Here is a 23614-nt window from a genome sequence, read left to right as displayed (position 1 = left end):
GGCTTAGATTTATTAACAGCCCCCTTTGCTGCAAAATTCTTGGATGATGGTAAATAAAGCTATTACTCAAAATACTCTGCACAGCAATCTGCTGTGAAAAAAAATTGTGGATTTCTGATGTAAAGAGTGAATGTACTAATAACGATTTTTATTTTTTTATTCATATCCAGAATGCACAAGAGTTTTTATAACTTTAGTGAACAGAATTCACAAACATGAGAAGATAGAAAAGAGACTACAGAAATTCAGCACCAATAGTAATTTTGTATTAAAATGAAGACTGTTATAGGTTAACCACTGAGTTAGAAAAAATCCAGTTCACACGTCTCAGCTTAGTCAAAAGAAATAAACACCAACAATAAGCAGCACATCTCTGACCCTCTACACCTTTCAGATTTCTCTAATTAGTGCCATTTTGTACCAATCAATATATTGGTATTATCTGACAAGCAGGCCTACTATAATTACAGAAAACAACCTGTGCCACCAAAAATACTACATCACTGTATATTCATATGTGAGTGTAAATACCAATTCAAGCACTGCTTACATTACATTGGCCTAATCATTACTGGAGGAATCTATTAAAAGTACGCTGTCAGTCATAGAGATTTGTTTTGGCCAAGTAAATCAGAATCACACATCATTTCACCTGTTCAAAATAAACAAACAAATAATAAAAAATAAATTGATCTGGTCAACAAATAAACCTTGTGGTCAACAAATAAAAGAGCCAGTAGCAAGTCGTCTGATCTGCCGTCCCCTCCAGAGCCCATTACTCACCTTTCCTTCCACAGCAGATGGAAGGAAAAAACCCCAAGAAATGGTGTTGAAATTTTATGGTCAAGCAAGAGGTCAGCTCTTCAGAAAAATTGCTCTCTTGCCAGTAAGTTCTGAACCTAGTATCCACAGATGTAATGCAGTGAGTAATGTCACCATCACTGGAAAAACCCCTCAAGACCTCGTGGCCATGTGAATGATGAAGCGTACCAGAAGGGCTCCAGACTAGTGAGAACAGAAACGGAGTGAAACGAAGTGGAGATAATGCAATGCCCCAAGATCTGCCAACTCTCCCGCTGGCCCCTGCTTCTCCAAAAATAGACAGGAGAGTGAGAGAAGAGGAAAAAGATTTGTGAATTAGCGGCAGTAGTCTCACTAAAAAGAACTCGCAGCACTCATCAGCTTTCCCATTGCTCCATTTCACCGTGCTTTCTTTTTTGAAGCTCAAACCCACTAGTAGACTGTACATCCTTACCCTCGTGATGTTTTTAGTGACAGACCAGGAAAGGCATTCAACATACACATACCATAACCAATAGAAGAGCTTTCTTGAATTAATATGCACACGTGATCTTTTCACTTAATCAGCAACACTCAATAAACACAGACCTGTTCTTGTCAAGAGCATATTACTTTTGCATTTTATACCACAGGTTGCTCTAGGACTTTAGCGAACCACAAGTAGAAGATACTGTACTTCTTTATGGGAAGGTTTTGTGCAACCTAAAAAAAAAAGAATAATTGAAATATTAAAACGCCATAGAAATGCCATGGATTTATACAGAAATTATTGTGAAAACCTGTGGAATTTGTTAGATAGAATCTTGTTTTAAAATTGTGTTAAAGTATCCTATAGAAATTAATGTCACAGATAATATTTTTTTAAACACTACAGCATGGTCTAATTTAAGATTGGAGCTTTTCCATTAATAAGACTCCTCCAGAAGACTTACCTGCAGTTGTCCTAGACCATATGCATGCCATATGCAATATTATATTTTTTTACTCATATATTTAACGTATATAATATATATTATAATTTTATATGATATATATGCACTAAATAATGTTTATATTTCTATTCCCATATTTTGGGCTGTTTTACAACACAATGTCCAACAGCAACTACCACTATGCAAACAGCTTTAAATCAGAAAACAACAGGTAATTAAACTATTACCTACAGCAGCTGAAACAGTATTGAACAGTCATAAATTCTGGCTGATTCAAAGCACACTCGGGGGGGGGGGGGGGGGGGGGGGGAAGGAATCCCTATTCTATGAAAAGCTACAGCATTGACATCCAGAGACCAGCAGGAAGGTGGAAAGGAGGGAAGAGTGAGGAACATTATCATCAATGGCAGAGAGAACAAACAGCAACAGTAAAGCACTGAATCGTATCTGAAGAAATAAATCAAAACCTCTTAAATAGTAATGAAAAAATACAGAAATACAATACCAGAACTTAAACAAAGTCATTTATAAGAGAATATTTGTAGCATATTTCCAACCTACTGCAGTAGGAAAATTCATGAATAATATTAGTGGCATTTATGTGATCCACTTTCTTCCTGTACAGTGTTTGTCTAATGTAATGAGATCTGGAATGGTGGAATATAATACAAATTTTAGAGTGTTATACCTGAACCTGATCATGCATGTTAGGAGGAGGGGAGGGGAAAAAAAAAAAAAAAGGCAAATGGAGCAATTTTTTTAATGCATATAAATACCGTGTGTTAATATTGACACTCAGCTGCACTAATATAGGAGGTTATAGCTACTGAATGAACAATGCTCACAAATTAACAGCCCTAGAAGCCCCACAGATTACACGGGCATCTTCTATATAAATATTTTTTTTTATTCTTGTTTCTATTCAGATCAAGGCCATGACATTCTAATTTCATTTGAACAATTCAAATCCCATTCTCTGAGGCAGACAATGTGGGAGAAGTATGACCGACAGAAAATGGATTTGCTTTATTCTCTGAAATTGAAGTGAAAATTACTTTTGTGTCACTACATTTTAATACACTCTTCCCAGGAATATACATACCAGTATACATCTATCTATCTATCTATCTATGTATATAGATGCAACTTATTACCGTTCTAGACACTAAAAGTTGAGTAAGTCTCATCTACAGCTCCAGGAATTCAAATAGGACTAGACAGAAAACTTTCATTTTTGTTTGCAAGCGCTGCATAAACTACGTATGTTTTCACCAAGCAGATAGTATGCAAGTCTCTTCTACTCTGAGAATAAAGCCAGAAAATTTTAGGTAGGATAGGACAGGGCTTGCCTACAGTATAAGTTAGAGAGAACTCTATGTTTAAAAAGAGAAGCAAGTCAGTAGCTTGTTAATTGTGGTCTTATGTCTCTCTTCCTTTCTTTGAGCCCTGTTTTCCAGGTTCTTACTTTTTGTGTACTACCATTCCAGCCACCTTTTGAATACCCAGACAAATCCGTAGTAGCTACAATCCCTAGTAGTTCATGTCTTCAGAAAGTTTACGTTTGTGAGGGAAGCCAAGGGACACCACTCCCTTTCCTCTGAGAAGGAAGCGACCTTCAGAATCTTTTTCTGGTTGAAAGCACACTGCTTACTTGATTAGGCTTGCACCCCCAGACCATCTAGGGATTAGAGTCCTAAACTAATTGCTAAGCCAAGGCGATGTGAAAGCCTGGATCTTGCAAGTGAAAACTTCCAGAAAGCCTTTCCCTCTCAACGGATGGAGCAGATTCCTAGCTGGTATTGCCTACCACTGCTCTGCTGAAACTGTGAGAATTTACACCAGTGCAGCACCTGTCCCCAGAGACAATTTATACCTATTAAGGATTTGCTCCAGAGTTTTGCTGTCATGTCAGGGTCCCAGTGGCTACAGTCCCAGGAAGGCTTGTCTCCCTTAACATATAAACGAGCTATGTATTTTCCTCCATTTTTCAAGCACTGCCTTTATGCCACCTCTTTTGTAACAGGAAAACTGCAGCTGACTTGTTTATATTTCCATCAGACACAAGGGTCTCAAGATAATTTCTTAACAAGTCCTTTATAAGCCTGCAAGCATACCTGCCAACCTTGATAGGGGAAATATGGCATGCAAAGTACCAGGGGTCTGTAGAGAAAGAATACAGAGCAAAGGACCTCCTGACACAGACAGGAGATAATGTTTTCAGTGTGTAGATTCAGAACAACAGGGACTGCTACAAGGTAAGAGCAGTTAGGAAGTCTTTAAGTCTAACATATGTATTGACATCCTTTAATGGAGTAGGTTTGCGAGATAAATGTGTTATAATATTGGTCCTGGGAAATGGCTACGCGTTGAAGTGAGTTGACAGGCCTGTATGCAAGACTCAACAGACTCATCCTTCTTGGAATTACAAAAGTGAAACTAAGTGAGATTAGAGCTGACTCTATATCCAAATGTGATAATAGCCAAGACAGCTCTTCTACAGCAGAGGTTGCAATAGCTCAGATCCAATATAAATTAAGCCAATGAACCGATGCCTAACTTCACTTTTACACCAGTTTGCAAGGATTCTTGAAAGAAAACAACCACTTTTACTGTTTTCCCACCCTCTGGCAAACTTACTAGATTGGCATTCATTATAGACTTTGCATTTTAGTGTAAGCATAACCAGACCTTTTGGAAGAGGTGAGAAAATCAGTTGTTCAACTGAATAATATTTATATATTACAGAAGAGAAAAATACTCCTACCTGAAGCCCCTGAGAGACAAAATGTTAACATTGATTATGCATGTCCCGATCTGAGTACGAGAGCAAAAGTTCAAAGAAATCATCATAGACTTGTCATTACAGAATATGAGTTAAAAACAAAAAGGGGAAAGAATCGGATCTCACTCTCACGACATTAGGCTCACTGAACCAACCTACTGCATAAAATGTAAGGAGGCATTAACACAGTGATATTCTAGTATCACTTGTTACATTTAACTTCTTCCTCCAGGATAGGCCACTGCCAAACTGGCTGTGCTTAGGGCTGGCTTTTTCAGATTTATCAATGCTCTAAAACAATAATTTCAAAAAGGGAGTACACCAAAGAAAGAAGAGCAAAGACTAGGTATACATCTTGCTGATTTGGAAGTACCATTGACATTGGTAATTTTGAAGGAAAGTCTTCACATTTACTACTTAGTCACAGAAATTTGAAAACCAAAAGCAGCCTGCGATCGTGATATTACTATGAACTCAGTAATAAGACTAGTTTATAAGGATCATTTCATTTTCTTTAAATACTACCTTTTTTTGGGGGGGGAGCTTGTGAAGTGAGCCATCCCACTGTGAGAACTCCTAAAGCCAGCCATATGTTATCAGACCAGACACATAGCTGGTCCAGTACCTTGCCCCCCAGTGCAGCAAAAAAATGACTGCTGGGAGAGAAACTGCAAGAGAGATCCACTCAATATGCTTTCCAGCTTCCCTAAAGTCATAGGAGTAATCCTTGCCAGTGCTTCTGATTGAATGAATTTATTTTGGATGCTAAAGTAACTGCCTTGAGCACTCATTCTCTCCTCCCTCCCACCAAACCATCCCGCTCACCTCCATCCAGAGTTGCTTTTGCCTCTCCTACAGTTCTTACAGGTTTTCTTTTTACCTCCCCTAAAACTTTGGGTAGAAAGAAACGAAACAGTTCTCTTTACAAACGCGGAGGGTGCTGTACAAGTGCAAAGTGCTGCAGTGCAGTAGGAAGCAGCAGCAAAGGGAGCGAGGTGACTCCGGACGGCGGAGCTTCCCCATGTGCTCACCCAGGGAGAGCAGTGGAGATGCCCTGGAGGAGGGAGTGACCGTTCTGCTGGGCTGCACTTCACTTGGCAGCAGAGCACAAGGAGAAAGTTGCTATCCAAAGGGATGGGGCTTTTCTTACGGAGCTTACATTCTTTTGAAGGTGAAACCTATTTGTGTGCCTATATGGGCTTAGCTGCACCCAGGCCTAAACATTCCTCTTGTTGGGGAGTGGGCTGTCAGGGTCCAAAAACATTTTGGAGCCTGAATGCAGAAATCAACTGGATTATTTGAAACATACTTAGCCCAAGCAATGGTTTGCCGTCTGAAATTATCTTTGTTACACCAACATCAGGCATTCGCATGCTGTCCTCTCTTCCTAAAGGTATCCTCTTTGCAACACCCTGTCACATAATTTGAGTTAAACACGGACATACAGGCTGTTAGAGATGAGCTGGTACGATGGCGTTTCTAAGTTCTGCCTGCACCACCATTGCTACTGCAAAATTTCACACCCATTCATGCCTGTTCGTGCTTTATTCATCATAACAGTGATCAATTAAATGGTGTAAACCAGTTGCAGGTATTCCAACAAAACTTCACCTTTTCTTTTCCAAAACGAGTCTACACAATGTTTTCATTAAAATCTCCTATGGCAGATCAAATGCACTTTCCCATTCACCATCAGCAAGAGCAGTTGTGTACCTGAAGTAACCAAGATAGCAGGAGGAAGAGCTGCCTTATAGGACTACCTGAAATTCTGTCCATTTTGAGCTTTAAGTTAACATTTTCAAAGTGCTGAAATGATTTTGAAAGCCTAAGTGTCCATGGAAGTGAATATGACTTTGACACATAGGTCACTTAGCCACTGATAACGTTACTCTATTTCAGACAGACTAAAGGTATCATGTAAAGAGTGAAAGAGTTCTCATTTTCCTTTTAATGTGGGATTCAACAGAGGATGTGCTTTCTTAGAAAGCTTTTCATATTCTCCTTGTTTTATAGCCTATTTCAGAAATAGAAATTTTGCCACCCTCTTTTCTTTAAGGGAAAAAAAAAAAGAAAGTAAAAGAAGAAACTTTGGAAGGCTTAAGATTTTTAAGACATTTCTCCCTAGCATGAGGTGGTTTTTTTTCCTTCCAAATGTTCTGCTTATTCAAAATATATAAAAGAAATCAATAATCCAACAGGTTCAATAAAACAGACAAAACAAACCACACCCCAATGCATTTAATCAGCTTTCACTTCCTTATCTCTGATCCCATGATCTTAATCACACTCTAGCTATTTGTAAGTATTTTCAGGCAGAAGAGTCTAAACTAAAAGGCTCTGCATGTGTGTACATGTTATGTAGGGGGAAGCTTTTTTTTTTTAAATACTTTTTGAACCATTTTTTACAGAAACACAGATATTTCCTTCTGGCATAAAACAAAGCCTATATAGTCCAATCTTGAATCTCTCCAAAGAGTCACTGTCAAACGCTTCAGAGGAAAACATGGATCTGTTCAGTAGAGCTGGCAAAGAGCAACTCTGCCATGTCATCTTCCATATAGCTCTCCAGGAGACTGCCCAACACATGAGGTTAAAACAACTCATCCAAAATTGGTCACCAGTAATGATAATTTTGTCTGTTCTGAGTCACAGCTTATTATGCTTTCAATCTCAGAAACATCTTGTGAAAATGAGCTTCCAGTTGAAATGCAGGCATTGCATTTCAACTTCCTGAACCTAGAGTTTCCCAAGTTTTAATGATAAAGATCTTGCTGCTTGCATAGTATGAGAAGCACCATATCTACAAATTTATGCAAACCAGACCATAGAAAGGGGACAAACCCAGCAGTTCAGAGTTCTGTTTTGTTCCTGAGACTCTTTTTTTCACTTTAAGCCAGTGAGTCAAGTTTTCTGTCACTTGAAAACACCTGGAAATAACTGACAAATTGATATTCCAGTCATTATGATAATTATCTTAATTTTCTTTTTACTCGTTCTTCCAAGTAGCTGGTGCACTCTACAGTATTTTGGTTCCAGCATGGGCAATTTGGGGCTCAAAATCCATCTTATACATATTTTTCTGTTTACCAGTATGTGTAATACTCATTCCAATCATAGCCCCTGTGTACTTCTTTAACTATAGTAATTAAATCTAGCATAAAGTCTAGTAACTTTATTTTTCTCTTTAGTTCAACACATCCCTTCTTGTCAGAACTAGTATTTATTTCTCCCTTCCAAAAAACCACTTCTGCTTCAAATCAACTCCAAAAGCCACAAAACGTTGCGTTCCTTTAAGCAGCAGAGTAGCCTTCAGAGAGTGAACTTTGATAATGTCCCCTTTCGACATCCCCTGCCTTTGCAACCCCACAACTGTAAATGCTTTTCCAAAACACTTTCTCTTCTGCATTGGGAGCCAATTTGTATGATGCAACTTCAAGAAAAATAAAACATGCCCTTTGTGTTTCTTGGGTCAAGCATCAATAATTTAAAAAAGCAGCCGCATATCTGACTAAAGCAAAGCTGAGTTCAGAACTTAGAGCATTTTGTATTCTGCAAAAAGAAAATGTAAGGGAGACAGGCTTTGTCAGAAGCCCAGACATTTATGGTTTCTTGTCTAAGAAAGAACATTTTATACCTTTTTTGTTTAACAACCTTCACTTATTTTAATCTTTGACATCTCTGGAGTTCACAGTATACTGCCAACTGCCACTGTGACATCTGCTAGGGAGGGCAGAAATAATTTGCAGGCTACCAACAGCTGCTGTGGGTTGCAAGACTGTCTTTTAAGAGAGGACAGGGGAAGAAAATTTGTGGCAAAAAGCTTTCCTCATCCCCACCCTCTGCTATTAAAGCATTGTACACTCTCAGCAAAAATAATGAATCCTCTCATTAAAAAGTAGCCTCATAATTTAAAAATTAAATTCCCAGGTCAGTCAGCTTCTGGAAATTGGTGGAGTCAGTCAGACCTTTACAAAGTAAACAAGTGCTACTCGGCCAAGCTTGGCTTTTGTTGCTCTGTGTGGCCGACACGTATCCGTGAATTTATCCTCGCATCATTTCTATAAGTAAAACACATAATTCTCAGCAGACAGATGGAACAAAGAGACCTGGAGACTTTGAGGACAAAACAGCAATTGTGCTTCAATAAGTCTTAACTCTGTTTTCAGATAAGTCAATAGGAATTTTTTATTTTGATAGCAGAGTTAGGCCTACACTAAGTGCTTCTAAAAATCACATCAGAAGCAAATTGCCCAAAGGAAAGCAATAGAAAAACTAGGACCTCCTGAACTTCAGGCCAGTGCAACAGCCACAACGCCATCCTCTCCAGAAAGCCACAGTGGTGGTTTATAGGTGCTTTACAATGAATGGCGTTATGGTGCACAGTTCAGCACTTGAGACATAGCTCTAGGTGAAACTGTTTTCAGCACTTACTCTGTGTTTTCAGCACTTTAATTCAAGGTCTGCATTCTCTTGAGAACCACATAGGAATATAAATCCCAGGCTAACAGTTCAAGTCAACTTTGTATCTATAATTTAAAAAAAACCAAACAAAACTTACATATTAAAAAACACCCCAAACAAACCTCTGAAAATACCAAGATGATGAAAACCAGCCAACCAAAATCAGTTAATTCATATGTGTCTTAGATAACTACTGTTTTCCAAGAGTGGCTGTAAGAGACTGGATGCAAGTGGACTCCTTGTACATTTAGATGATGCTAATGATCTCCAGAATGGTGGTGTTTGCCTGTTCAATTACTGTCACCCCAACACAGCACAGCTACTTAAATCAACACATTCATAAAGAGATACTCTTCAATATCATGGCACTAACTAAAGGCAAGCGTACTTCCACAAGCTGGATATACTCTTGTGTACATCCAGTCAAGGAAAAAGTTCATAAGTCTTTGCATAATCCAATTCCAGGACCTGTGGCTGCAGCAAGCACTAAGTGGAAGAGTGTCTTGTACAGTACGGCTTGGTGATCCATCACCTGCAGTGTAGTCTGCTGAATTCTTTAGTCTCTACTGGTACATAACTCACAACTATATTCCAATAGTTTTAGTTAAACTGCAAACTTCCTATTTAAATCCCACAAACCCTGTCTTCTCATTAAGCTGGGAATGTGACTGCTCTCCAGCGTACGTTACTGTGAAGAAAGGAGGCTTCTCAAGTGAAGACATCAGCCTGTCAAGCAATTCCATTTCCAGCACGCACATGCTGAATGCTGCAATGAATCCAGATCTTTCCGTGCATAACCAACAGGGTTTACAGCTACTAAAATACGGTTCATACATTGTACATTTTCTTTAAATAGGGTCAAGGATGATGGGTTCTGGAGGGAACAGACGCCTTACCACTGTTTAAAATGTTTCTCGGTAAGAACACTAGCTAAAATATCCAAAGAATCCATAGTTAAAAATGTTTTTTTGGTTTGTACCTTGCTAATTGAGTGAGTCGCTATCCAAGCAGATGCTTTCCAAAAGGGACCCTTCTTAGCCTCTGGTGCTGCAGATTGCTGTGTAATGTACTAACCCACTGATACATGCTACCTTCAATTTCCTTTGATGCTTCCTATTTTTCAAACATTGAAGCATAATGTAACACTGCAAGTGTAACATCTATTTCTAACGTAGTTACCTCCTGCAATTTATTCTGGGCAAATTTTCCAAAGACAGTACTTTACACATGGAGACCTTCTTTCTGCATACCGTGCCTAAAATAAGCAAACAAATAAATAGACAGATAAATAAATGTCAACCTTTAAATCTTGTTTTGAAGACAGATCACGTTATCTCATCAGCTGGAGACTACATCAATGGTTGTGACTTAGCTACTTTATAAAACATTATCTGAACCTCAGATGAGAGGCACGTTATACACGAAAAATAGTGTGTGCAGGAAATATACATTGTATATCTACAAAATGGGCCATATCCCACTGCCATTAAAATTGATGGGAGTTTTGCCATTCACTTCAATGGGATCAGCAGCAGTATATAAAGATGAATTGGCTATAAGCGCACACACTGGCGCTTTATGGGCGTGACAATATAAAAGCCCTGTGTGAAGTAATGAAATGAATTATAACAGTGCTGGGTATGTCAATCTTCCTTCTTCTACCTTCAGTTGCTCTATCAGGAACATTAAACATTTCCCTGGTTAGCCATAGAATCATAAAAATTAGAGATAAAAAAGTACTATTAAGTCTACTTCCTGCCAACACAAAATTATTCCTCCCTGTACCTTTTCTAATCCTCTCTGCAGTCCAGTTTTACACCACTCAAATGTTCTGGCATCTTCTCCTCCCTGTAAAGAATTATTCCATCAGCTACTTAATCACACACTCAGCCAAGCTAGATTTTCCCTAGAAAATAAATCAACAAAGCAAAAAACTCCTACCAAAAAACCATGATACATTGCTTATTTCATGTTGGGACAATTAGGAAAATACTTTTTGAGAACTCTATCAGTTACATATTTCCCTGCTTTTCATAGCCCACAACATCCAAATGCAGGCAGTAGTAGCTGCTCATTTGTTACTGGTGTGATGGTGAACACCAGAAGCAGGCAGGGAGGTGAACTGATCATTTAGTTCTCTGAATTTTGATCAACATAATTCCAGAACTGCGTTCCAGTGGAAACAAGAAACCTGAAATCTTTGAGGTAAAGTTTTAGCAGTTTATGGCAGGCATATTGGAGACCTACCAAGCGGGGAACTGGAACTGGCGATACGGGAGACCCTTTTCAATCATACGTTCATAAGGCACACATAATGCCAGTCCCTTGGTACAGGCACTCCTTATTTTGTCAGCCAGACTGAATGAAGAGTTTGGGGCCACAGTTATTTCTGGGCAAAATCTAATGACACGTTCAGTCTAGAAACCACCATTTAATTCTCAGTAATACACACATGCTTGTCTTACAGTTCTCAAGAAGGCTGAAATCATTAAAAAAATGAAGCTATCATTCTGTTGTTACTTTCCTGTTGCTCCTGCCCATCCACTACTCCCTACACTTCTGGGCTTTACCCTGTTTTAGTTAGGGCAGAGAGCACCAGCCTCCTTCCTCTTTTAGGGTAGGATGTTTAATAAGGATTGATAATAAGGATGTTTAATAAGGATGATTAATAAGGATATTTAAATAGGATGTTTAATAGGATGTTTAACGTATTAAAAAAAGGGAAAAAGTGCATCTAAAATATATGCTACTTTTTTATGCACCTTCAAATCAAGGGACCTCGAGCAGGTTAAGATGCTACAAGAACACCTATTCAGAGATGGAAGTTTTGCCTTGTTAGTCTGTGCCACACTAAAGTCCATGGAAAGATGGTTTGAAAGCCATTCATTCACAGCGTCTCACTGAAGCAAGACATGCGCCTCCAGGGATCTCCCCCATAGCAAAGAAAGTTACTTGATACAAAGGGAGAACCAGGAGGAGCTGTGTCAGGGCCCATACCTGACGCAGGTGCTGCTATACAAGTATTACACCGGAGTAGCATGGGGGGCTGAGACACGGCAATAGTAACCCAAATCTCTTTTGGATCGCTGTGAGAGCTACTCTGATGCTGCACGTAAACGAGCCTCTTGCCTATTTTGACTGCTTTATTTGATTAGCCTTGTCAGCAGTAAGGTCAGGCCAAGCTGTTATGGTTATTAAAGATGAAAGCCATACATCAGAGAAGCATCATTTTGTAAAGAACAAGGTAAGAATGTCACTAATCAGCTGAAGTGCTAGCCTCGTTCAAATTTGGGTAGATGCGCTGCCTTCTAGTGCTTCTGTCTTCTTTAACAAAAGACTTAGTTCTGCAACAACTTTTGGAGCACTTCTTACTATAGAATTATTGCCTGTGATTTTAGGGTAGCAGATCTGTTTCCTTTTCCCCTGTGACCATGAAGGGCTACATCACCACGACACACTGGAAAGTGACCACAGTACTGCCACGTCCATACTGCCATGCTACCACCAAGTGAAACAGCGAGGAAGCATTTCTGTAAGCGACCACCTTTAACACAGCTGTAGGGAGTGGAAATTCTTCAGTGAAATACAAAGACTGGCACAAAACCTAGGTTTACGTTCCATCCCTTTCTCTCAAGAGTAGTTGTGAATTTTTGATCGAGGCATTTTATTTTGGTACCACCTGAAACATTTTTTAAATGGAGCCATGAGAGCTTTGTGATGCTTGCCTCTGTTGAAAACTATGTACAACTACTAAGAAAATAAAACCTTCCAAGGCCATTAGGCCTTGCCCTCAAATCTCAGGAGGCAGCCACGAGGATCAGCCAATGAAAGCATTTTCTGACAAATGTTTCATGATTGCTATGATCTGTCTTATAAAAACCTATCTTTAGTAAAAAATCATGTGGTGGGGACACAGCTGCACCATCTAAAAGCTAAGACTAGTGATTGCATATGCCCTGTGCTCTCTGATCCAAGTTTGACAAACTGATAACTTAAAGTTTCACTTTTACCTGAGTTTTTACCTGGAAGTTAAAAGACTACACCAATACGTGCTGTTCAAGTTTCCCCTGGAGGAAAGAGTCTCCCTTACAGCCAATATTGAATGAAGTTAAATCAGCTTACCAGCAGGCCATATTCTATGACAGAAGAGACTTAAATTAAGTCTGTTAATTTCTGTCTGACAGAACAGGCTTAAATTAAGCCAGATCAGATTCTCAAAATTTCCTCCCATCGAATCAACTTTTCTGATAGGAGAACACTGCACTGATACAGCCATTCATTTGGCAAGAAACAGGTGGCCATGCTCTATTTAAGTGCTCATAGCTAATTTAAATGCCCCACAAATTTCAAGCAAGCCCCCCGCAGTTTTCATGACTGACGTCCTCAAAAGACATTTTTCTTCTAAGACAGCCAGAGGAACTAAGGGGATCCTCCCACCCCAGCACAGGTGACTGTGGCTCTCCCCAGACTCTCCCCCAAAGGAACTCCCCTCTTCCCACCACCCAGACACTCACAGACCTTCTCCTGTGCAGGGCGCAGCTCTGCTGCTCTTCCGTGCTAAAAGCCATGGCATCTCTTCTCCAGTATTTCACGTTTTCCTTCCACTGCTGTAGTCTTGATCTTTTAATTTTACCCCTCCTTCTGTGTGCTTCACCTTCTCTTTGCACATCTTGCTAAGAAAGCCAAGAGTTCGTTAGTCCCCTAGTTGACTGTAACAGTCCACAGCCATTTGTGTATAACCCGTTTTTCCACTCTGTTCCACAGTGGAGAATGCTTTTGACAAGACATAATTGAATTGTGTCAGATGTCACTGAATAAAAGATAAAATTTGGCAAATACTGAAGTCGCCTTTATACAAGGCCTTCATTTCTTTCTGTGCCAACCTCCTCCGAAACTAACAGGGAAATTACTTTGTGTATGTTTGAAAAGCGAATGGCAGAAAAGCATGATAGTATTTGAGCTCCAGTTAGCTCTGCTGCCTCTGAGGTATACTGGCACTGATGTGTGCTATGCGTAATATGATTGTGAGTAGTTGCACAAACACTCTCTTAATTGCCTTCATTGGAGATTATGCAGGTTTCTCTGGCTACTCCACAATACAACAAAAATGCTCATTTTCTTGCCCTCATCTTGCTCACCTGCCTTTTTCCTGGAGCTGCAATTTTCTCTAAGTTAGAGAGGCTGACTTGTTTGCTACCCCATTTCCACCGGTGGTGTTCGTGAAAGAGGAGGCAGGACGTAGTAGAGGAATTAAATTACAATTCCCTGGAAAAAAGTGGTAAAGAGGGAAAATGTTGCAACCTTGTCCTGAAGGTGAGCAGAACTCATCTGAGGACATCAGAAGTATCTAAGAGGTATGGGAACGGACACGAAACTCTTTCAACAAGTACCCTTCAGTGGAAGCTGCTTCCCCACGTGTGCAAACCTTGCCCATTACCACCACAGGCACGCCTCCCATCCTTTCTGCTTGTCCCTTCTCACCCCCTCTCCCTCCACATGTGCTTTCCACATCCCTGTCACCAGCCAGAACTGATTAGAACAGAACAAAAAAACTCCACAGCACTCTGGACTAGCATTCATCTGCTACGAAGCAAAATAAGTATCTCTTACTACTTAGCCTCGGTATTTCCTCCCTCTTTGGTGCATTTTCAGACTAGTTGAAAAGAAACTTTAGGAAATCAGCAAAGGGTCATGCAGAACTCAGTGCAGCTTTTACATACATCAGGAGGCCTTGCTGCAGAATTTAGGTCTAATGCAATGCAGTTCACAGGGACTCACCCATATGCTGAGATTGAACAAAGTTCAGTTTTCAAGGATCCCTTTGTTCTTTCTGTGATTACCTAGCCCATGTTCTCCTCAACCATTCAGTTTAACCACATATTTTAATTCCATCCCTCAGCAAGTTACATTCTTGGCTTTCCATTTCAATTTCCACAGGGCAAATAAAACTGATGGAAAGCGTTTTGACAAGGGTATTGTTATTGCATCCAGTAGCCTGAGATGACTCCAAATCTGGATATTACATTTAATGTTTCTGGGACAGATGCTGTTAGGTCTTTTCATAGGAACACAGTATCATCTGCATACATTAGTAACTTCTGTGCCTCAAGTTGCATACGCTTTATATCCTCTTAAGTTTTCAGAGACACTGCTGACAATTTAATACTACAGGGGCACCTCAAACATTTTTCATCACAAAGTAGTGGGAAGGATAACTGTGGAAGCTCATGCACCAAAGGGGCAGAGTACCTTATGCATTTATTTCCTTCAGCAAAAGGTGTAGCAGTGAGACGCTATTCTGAGGGCAAACTGCCCAACCCATCCTCCTCGTAGTCACAGAAGCCTGAAGAACCAAAGCTACTGCTCATGATCAGCATCTGCTTTCAGGCAACTAAGATCTTCTTCAGTTCTGGTGCCGTGGTTCTGAACACTGCCCTCTCGCTGCTCTAGATACTATGGACAGGACCTTCCCAGCAGCCACAATGCTCAGAGCGGGGACGAATGTTGAGTGCTCCATGACCATGGGTGTACTGACAGAGAATTGGTGTCAACGCAGAGTCGAGGCTCATCAGTGTAACGAGGTGAGCAGAGAATAAAGGTAGTGAAAAGTCAACTGAATTTTCCAGAGACAAAAGGCAGTTCAGGTACAGTTGTAACAAGTATTTCTGAGCTCACAGCAACAGAAGCACTGGAGAATCTCATGTAGAACTACTGCATTTCCAGCATGGTTACCTGGAGCTCCTTACAGAAGACCTCAGGCAATCAACTGTATTCCTGCCTTTTTTAACAAGCTGCAGAATCACCAATTTGGTAGTTCTCCTAGTATTTACAAGTTGATATTCTTTTGTATTCAGAAAAAAAATAAAATCTGCATTAACAAGTCATGTTTGTGATTGCAAAAACCTTGTAATTACATATATACACAGATACGTACACACAAAACATATGAAATACATAAATGTACACAGTCTCACACACACATTTCCCCACGAGCAACTCATCTACCAGAAAAAATCTCTGTTCTTTAAAACACCATTCCTTAAAAAACAATTATTATAAGCTTCAATCAGGGAAAGGACTCCTCTTTGCTTGGAGAGGGATGAAAGGGCTCCATTCTACTTCAAGGCAAGCATTCGACCTAATATATACACCGTTACAGGATCCACTCACAGGCATAATTCAAGCACTGCTGGGTCAGAAGTTTTTACACCTAACCCACAGGCAGTACATAGGAAGACACAGTTTGCATGTGCGTCCCCGTGAACATGTGCACGTATGTCTTTACATTTATCCAATAGCGTTGTGTAGCAGAATTGAGGGAACCTAAAAACAGCATCGATACATATTCTCACTGGGACCCTCTTTCCTTACACACCACAGATACGACATCACGAATTCATGTAACATTTCTTAACTTGGTGGATAAGCCACTTCTGCAGATCGTCTGTTTTGCTCGTCATGACTGTAATTATGTAAGAAAACTCTCTGAATACTGTGCCATTATTGCAGTTATTAATCATTCTGCTTCTGTTTCAAATATGTGCTCTAGAGCCCGCTGGATATACTGCATTATGCCACAAACTGAGTACCAAAGCTAAACACATCTAAATCTACTGTTTTAAGGACATTTCAACATAATTTACTCTTTCAATTTATATTTTTGTAAGCTCAAAAATATAAAAAAAAAGGACAAAAGGAAAAGCTGGTGTCGATATAGCTGCTGACCTTTGCCACTGTAAACAAAAGACAGTTTTTAACCAGTAAACAACTTGGCAAATATGAAACCTGTTTTGCCAGTGCTTGGAATAGTCAGCGCTTAAGATGACAGACTCTGCATACAAATCAGTTCTTACAGGAAAACAGATCTCTAGACGTGTTTGAGAGAGAACGCAGTATTTCCATGACTTCAGACCATTGAAACCATTTATTTTACAATATGCTGTATTAAAACCAAATTAGTAAATAAAACAAACAAACAAACAAACCAAAAAACAGCGCAAAACCCCACCACATTAGGCCTCTATTCTAGGATACAAATCTATTTAAGAGCATCACCCTGAAATAATACAAAGCTCCCTTGACTTCCTAAGGACTTCACAGAAGTCCACAAGTCCATGTTAGAAGGCACATTCTGTATTTTCAGCTAAACTAAGTTCAGTGTCTAGCTTCCTGTTTATTAGGCAGCAGCTGATACAAAACTGCAATGCTCTAAATTCAGTTGCCTTGGACACGTTCATATACACATACTATATTAGAAATAAATATTAATTTATCACATATCCCTTATAAAAAACTAACAGAGATCCAATGGACTACATTTTCTTTAATTTAGCTACGTACATCGGGCCCCACGCTCTCCCTTTCTCCGGGAGAACCAGAAGTTCGTGCTGTTGCATACCACTGAGAAAAGTGAATTCCTGAGAAACAGCTTTGGCCATTTCACTTATGTCTACAGGCATAACATTACTGCAGGAATTTAGAATGAGATTTATTACATCGCTGTTTTCTGCCTTTGAGAGAGTGCACGTAGAATACACCAAGGATCCACCAGGACGCAATGCTTTAATAGCAGACCTGCAAATAACGAAAAAAATTTCAACATAAGAAGTGACATACTGGGGGTGGGGGAACATGTAAAGACTTACAAATCTGGAGTTATAAATAGGTATAAATAAATATGAGAAAAACAACATCATGAAAACGTCTTAACAGTTCAGGAAACTACCTGCAACACAGTTTTGCTTTCTCATTTATTAATGTATTCTCAGTTAACTGAAGGTTTTTAATACAACAGTGACAGGTAGAAAGCAGCATCCATTCAGAGTTGCAGAATATACTTCAAACATTTATATGTGCAGCACAATGGTGAAAATGCTGCAACTGTGCATACAAAATGGGCTGCACCACATCAAAAGTGCTAGTTAGATACTTAGCTAGCTGCTTGCATGAACAAATATCCAAATGTGCAGTTGCAGTAATAGCCTGAACTAATTACTGGGCTGTAATTTTACAAACATTTCTGCAAAGTCTGCAACTTACTTAGCCGGTAGAAGGACTCACGGGTTTCACTGAGCCACTACTTTTCAACCTGATTTCCTAAGGAAATAGGACTTATCGGATCATATTGTCTGTTTATGTGCCTTTCACCTGTTAACCTGTTGACAAATTTTGACTCAACAAAGGCAAAATAGCGGCTTAAGATTTCAAGTATCCTGAAAGCTTCATGACTACTGGTAGATGGACAGAACAGAGCTTTTTTCGCTTCCCCACTGAAACTGAGTTTAAACAGACTGTTTACTTTCCATTAAAGCAGATCTGCAAGGCCCTTTTTCAGACAGATAAAATATAACCTATGAGAGTACAGAAATGAGATATGCAATCTATATTCACCTATTGCAAATTAAAGGACTAAGGAGAAAAACCCCAAATCTTGCACCACAGAAGAGCATTCTTCAGATCTGGTGCCACTACATAACTGAAAGAGGAAGCTACACTAAAAGCTCATTTGCTATTAAAATGCTCTCTTAAGGTAATCCCTTTTAATCATACACTTCGGAGCCTTCAAGGACATAATGGCTCAAAGACTGAGTTTTAAGTTAGTATTCAAACAGATCACCTCACTGCTTCTGGAAAACAGATACGATTGGGCTGAAGCAAATACCACATTAAAATACAATTGTTCCCTAAACAAAACTTCTTTTGTTTAAAAACAAGAGAATCTGAGCAGGTGAATGCTGTTACTCCGCTTGCGAATATCAGACAGACAACAAGGTAGGTGCTCAGGGGACTCCAAGTGTCTCACTGGGAATTTAGCAGGTGCACATGGGCAGGGCAGTACTGGAAGCATGGACTCGTAGAGCACAGTAACACACAGAGTCATGCTGTATGGGAAGACACTGAATAATCTTAGATTGGTAGATATTACTGACAATACTGCATTGACCTCCCCCCCCCCCCCAGATCTACACGGAAAAATAAAAAGAAGAAAAAAACCCGTATCCTGAAACCAGATGAGGTGAGCAGCCCCCAAATGCAGTGAGCCTGATCCCAAGCCCAGATAAACAAACACAATGCCATTGAAACAGCAATTCCTCCAGAGACAAGCTGAGGACTTGCTAAGGGTGATAACTGAACAAAAACAGCTGAGAAAGGAAAGAAGAAAATATAAGGGGAAAAAGACAAGTCCTTTTAACGGGATTGGGTCTTTTCAGGAAAAGAATCGATAAAAAAAAACCTCATCACAAGCAGGATCAAAGCAGATCACAGATCAAAGCTACTCTGAAAGTCCTGTCTGAAATAAGGAAGCATGAGGACAAATGACTGTTTCAGACATAGATAATTCAACGCTGGTCCCCTTCCCAGGTGAAAACTCCTGCATATTATACCCAGTCTCTTTCTCTGGGGAGTGTGCATGTTATCTTGCTCATCTCTTCTGTGAGTCTTGGTTATGTTAATCAGCAAACCAAGTACATATTTTTCTGGAGTCTATACTACTCCAATTTTAGTTAGCGTAAAAGAACAGAGCTCTCTCAACTGAAGATGCTCAAACAAAAATCAGTGGTTAATGCCATTGTTGTATCAGTCGTCAGTAAAAAGATGGAGAGTGAGCAGATGGCTAGCACATTTAGCCTAAGTGAGTGAGCAGTTCAAGTTCAGCCTGTTATACGTAAAGAACAGGTTACAGCGTACTTCGGTAGTCTGAATACTTTCAATTTAACTGGGCCTCATGGACTCATTCTAGGATACTTCCAAAACTAGCTAAAGCTATCACAAAACGGCAAGCTCATCTCACACCTCCGAGTAGCTTTTGAGAGTCTGCAAAAATATTTAAGAACGTTTTAGACACAGGCTGATACAGGACGACATTTACAACGCCACCTTGAGACAGTAAAACAGAGCAGGTGTCATCCCAACATCCCTTCGAGATCTTATTTTCTAAAATTCTGCAGTTACCAGCATGCATTTGAACTGCCCAGCTCCAGATATTCATCCTTCTAGCCCTCTGCATCCCAACACACATATGCTCCTTGGTAGGCTACAAAAGCACCAGTAGTGGACCCAAGGCCCTAAGCCGTCTCCACTGTCTCTCCAGCTGCCTTCCTTGCTTGCAGCCATCCCGCTGTAGCTGCAGCTGTGCATTTAAAAGGGCAGGGCTTACGCCGCTGCTGTCTGGCCTGGCTAAGCAACCACAGTGCGCCCAGACGTACGGAAAGTAAGTATCGTAAAGCAGAGCAGGAATGTACAACCTTCCCTTCTCATGAACAACAAGCCAGCAAGAGAACCACACACTGATCCACTATCTCCTTGGCCTCATACCAGTTCTGGAAAACATAAAAGCATTTTCCCCCATGTCATAGTTGCTTGCTTTCTAGCTTTCACGTTAGAACTCAAAGAGAACAGGGCTGAAGTCTAAATGGGCTCTCGAAGTCGAACTGATCTTCACAGTACTATTAGAAACCACCTACTTTACTCATTTTCACAGAATTTTCCCCTCCAGCTACATCTTTTCCATGCATACAGGAATGCCAAGCCCTGAGAGGGCAGCTAGTTGGCTTGGAAATGTGAAAGTGTTTTTTGCATGACAATCAAGACGTACTTTTAGCATACCTGATAACTTTACTCATAGAAGCAGATAACAGCAACTGCTTTCCTACCTATAAGGTGCATATTACATGAACATTTAAACAAGTGAGAAAATATTTTTACCATGTAAAGGCAGAAAAGGTAAAAGGTAAAGGTAAATACCAAAGGTAAAGGTAAATACCAAAAAAGTAAATAAGCTACAGCTTTCAGGGTTAAAAGCCTGGACACTTGCTAACCGTCCTTTTCTTACCATATATAAGGTAACAACCATTCAAGACAACACTTTCAAAGGCACCATGCTCCTACAGCTGAGTCACTGGGACAGTGATTCAGAGGGAAGAGCAGCACAGGCTCCTGCACAAAATCCTGACAATCTCACATCAAAACCCCCCTAACTCTAAGCCTCCTTAGCTTGGGAATCTTCACTAGCCCATGACCCAAAAAGGTCACGCTGCTCCATGCAGTTATCTTTATTCTGAACCTAAGTCATGAATTAAAGTATCTAAGGAGGATTACGTTACGCTGCAAGGTTAATCAATGTATCTATCCATCTTGACAAGTTCAGCAACAATTGTTTCAGTGGCTCTGTTCAAAGTCAACCGACCGCCATCCCTGATTAAGCCGTGCTTGGCTTTTGATAAACCTGCACTGAGCTGCAAAATTCAAAGTGAAGAAGTGCTGGGCTCAAAGTCACAGGGTGATACTGTGCTGGGCTAAGCGGATTCAGGGAGTTTGGTCCCCTCGTCATCAGCGTGACAGAGAATTCATTCATAAGAAAATTTGTTCAAATAAATTTAAGAGACTACTCTTCCTCTATAATCAATGGAGGGAAACAAGATTATCCAAGGGATAGGGCAGAGCTGGAGCATAACTTATAGACATCTGGCAGAACCCCCACGGCTACTATGACTCCACCATCTCAGAATGTAAGATTCCTCCTACGTTAGGCATCTTGATTATCCCCCAAATCCTTACTGAAAGCTCGACTCTTAGCTGAAGGAATTTGGTGCCTGTTATAAGGTACTTTGTAACTTCCAAAAATGGGCTCCAAATCTAGAATGATTAAAAAGGACGCTAGGGCAGAAGACCCTAAAATATTTTTTCACCACCTTCTTATTGTAATACATTGTTTAAAAATAAAATACATTACTTAAAGGTGATTAATCTGCAGTTATTTTTCTCTTAGTGGTACAGATGACCTTCATGTTTATTAAAGAACTAAAACTTTCAGTTTAAATATAGATCTAGTTATACTTAATTTCATAATTTTAAATTCAGATATATACATTTACCATAATGAATTTTACATGTTACAGGCACTAATACTGCAAAGTGTCAAGCTTCATATGGAGAAACATAAGAATACACATTAAAAGCACAGGAAACTTTTCCTGGAGCCTCATGACTTGTTCACCTTTCCCTACAGCCATTTTTGGTTTAGTAACATGACAACCCCTTAGTACTTGCAATTAAGACCCTCAAGAAGAAGCACCACTGTTGCAGCCGATGTGTAACTCCAGCTTTTATGTTGCATGCTATCATACCACACCACTGCAGAAGTGCGAGGTTATTGTTTTAGTGCCATAGGATAGTCAAGGCATAGCAGAAAAGACTAAAATTGGTGAAATGCACAACAATCCATTAACGTGCCCTATTTACCATGTAAGGCCTGTATACAAGATCTCCAAGGTTAGTTCTTCCAGGAGACGATATAAAAACAGTATGAAAAAGAAGTAATTACATTCTAGAACTGCAAGTACTATTGCCTGTTTGTTACAAGACGACATACATGCTAAACTAAAGAAAAAAAAAGTCAGCTCTTTTCTGGGGTTCTGAACACAACTTTAGTACATATCAGCTTATCACAATTTAGGAGACTTTAGTGATATCTAATAGTCCAAAATTTTAATGATATTTTCAAATCATCGATAGCTTGGAATTACAATAGCTGGAAAACTGCAGGATACAGTGAGATCCACTGGCACATCGTTCTGTAGAAACTTGCCTGATGCTTCTCCACACTTGCTTTAAACTCCTGACATTATCACTTTACAGCCACTGAATCCACACTTAAATCTTTCTGGTACCTAAGTGCAAGACACATCTGTAATCCAAACAAAAGAGGGGTTGATGTCCATCCCATTCAGGAAGTACTCTAAACCAATTTAACACATGCAGATTGCTCCCCTCCTCATTCTAAATGAATGAGGTTTTACAAAAAAAAAAAAAAAAAAAAATTTAGAAAGTATTAGCCATACTTCATATTTTTGCAGGATCTGTCTTTGGATACAGGTTCAATAGCATGTATTGTACTATGGAAGTCAGAGGTACAGAAGATGCATTAATCTATCCTAACCCCTCATATTACAGGAGTACTGGATAAGATTTTTTTTATGAAATATATTATTTCAAAGCAGTTTTATTTAGTTTATTTCTCTAGATTTCCTTTAAATCTAACAATGGAGAAGACGCTAACAATAAATTAGGGAAAACATAGCAGTATTATTATTTAATATCTCCAGAAAAAAAGACTCTAGAGCCACATGACAACTCTAAAACTAAAAAACTCTTACATGCAACTAAAACGTAGTTAGCCAGAAGCCAAAAAGAGGATTTTTCACACTTACAGAAAATTAAACATGATAGGCTGACATTTTGTTCATTCTAAAAATCTTGGTGTCTCAAACATCCTTTAAAAATAGGCAGACAATAAATATATATTTCATATTAGAGGTAGCACCTGCATGTCCAGCCTAGTCCTCCTGTGCTTGGGTTTAGGTTGCATGCCATTGGAAGGGTCAGCATTAATTATGTTAAACATTCAACCATTTTCAGTATTAAAGTAAAAAGACTACATATATTTTAGGGCAATTTTAAAATAATACAACACTTCAACAGTGCCATCTTTTGGCAACTGGGACGTATTTCTGCTCAATATGCAAGATAATGTTTAATCAGAATAAAAACTGTCAATCCTTTTATAAGCTATTCAAGAAACAAAGCATCTCAAGATGCATTTGCTTTTATCCTCGATCCTATTCTTTTATTGACTAAA

At 39.5% G+C, this 23614-nt stretch overlaps 1 protein-coding gene across 3 annotated transcripts in view; it reads right to left on the bottom strand.

Annotated features, from left to right (window-relative positions):
• Positions 1-202: 202 nt before the first annotated feature.
• Positions 203-23614, bottom strand: part of NSUN3 (NOP2/Sun RNA methyltransferase 3) — a 38137-nt gene continuing 14725 nt past the window's right edge. Inside the window, exons 6-7 of one of the 3 annotated variants that reach the window (XM_075515509.1) lie at positions 17472-17550; positions 203-1503 (exon numbers count right to left, since the gene is read on the bottom strand). In XM_075515509.1, the coding sequence (XP_075371624.1) occupies positions 1423-1503; positions 17472-17550 (160 nt within the window). In that variant the 3' untranslated portion in view covers positions 203-1422. Of the gene's footprint in view, positions 1504-15108; positions 15818-16885; positions 17551-23614 lie in introns of those variants that run through there. The other 2 variants (XM_075515517.1, XM_075515500.1) reach the window with 2 other exon arrangements.

The sequence above is a fragment of the Mycteria americana genome, chromosome 1, assembly GCF_035582795.1.
Source record: "Mycteria americana isolate JAX WOST 10 ecotype Jacksonville Zoo and Gardens chromosome 1, USCA_MyAme_1.0, whole genome shotgun sequence".
Lineage (NCBI taxonomy): Eukaryota > Metazoa > Chordata > Aves > Ciconiiformes > Ciconiidae > Mycteria > Mycteria americana.
The sequence above is the reverse complement of the archived record's forward strand: the minus strand, read 5'-3'. Positions and strand labels throughout refer to the sequence as shown.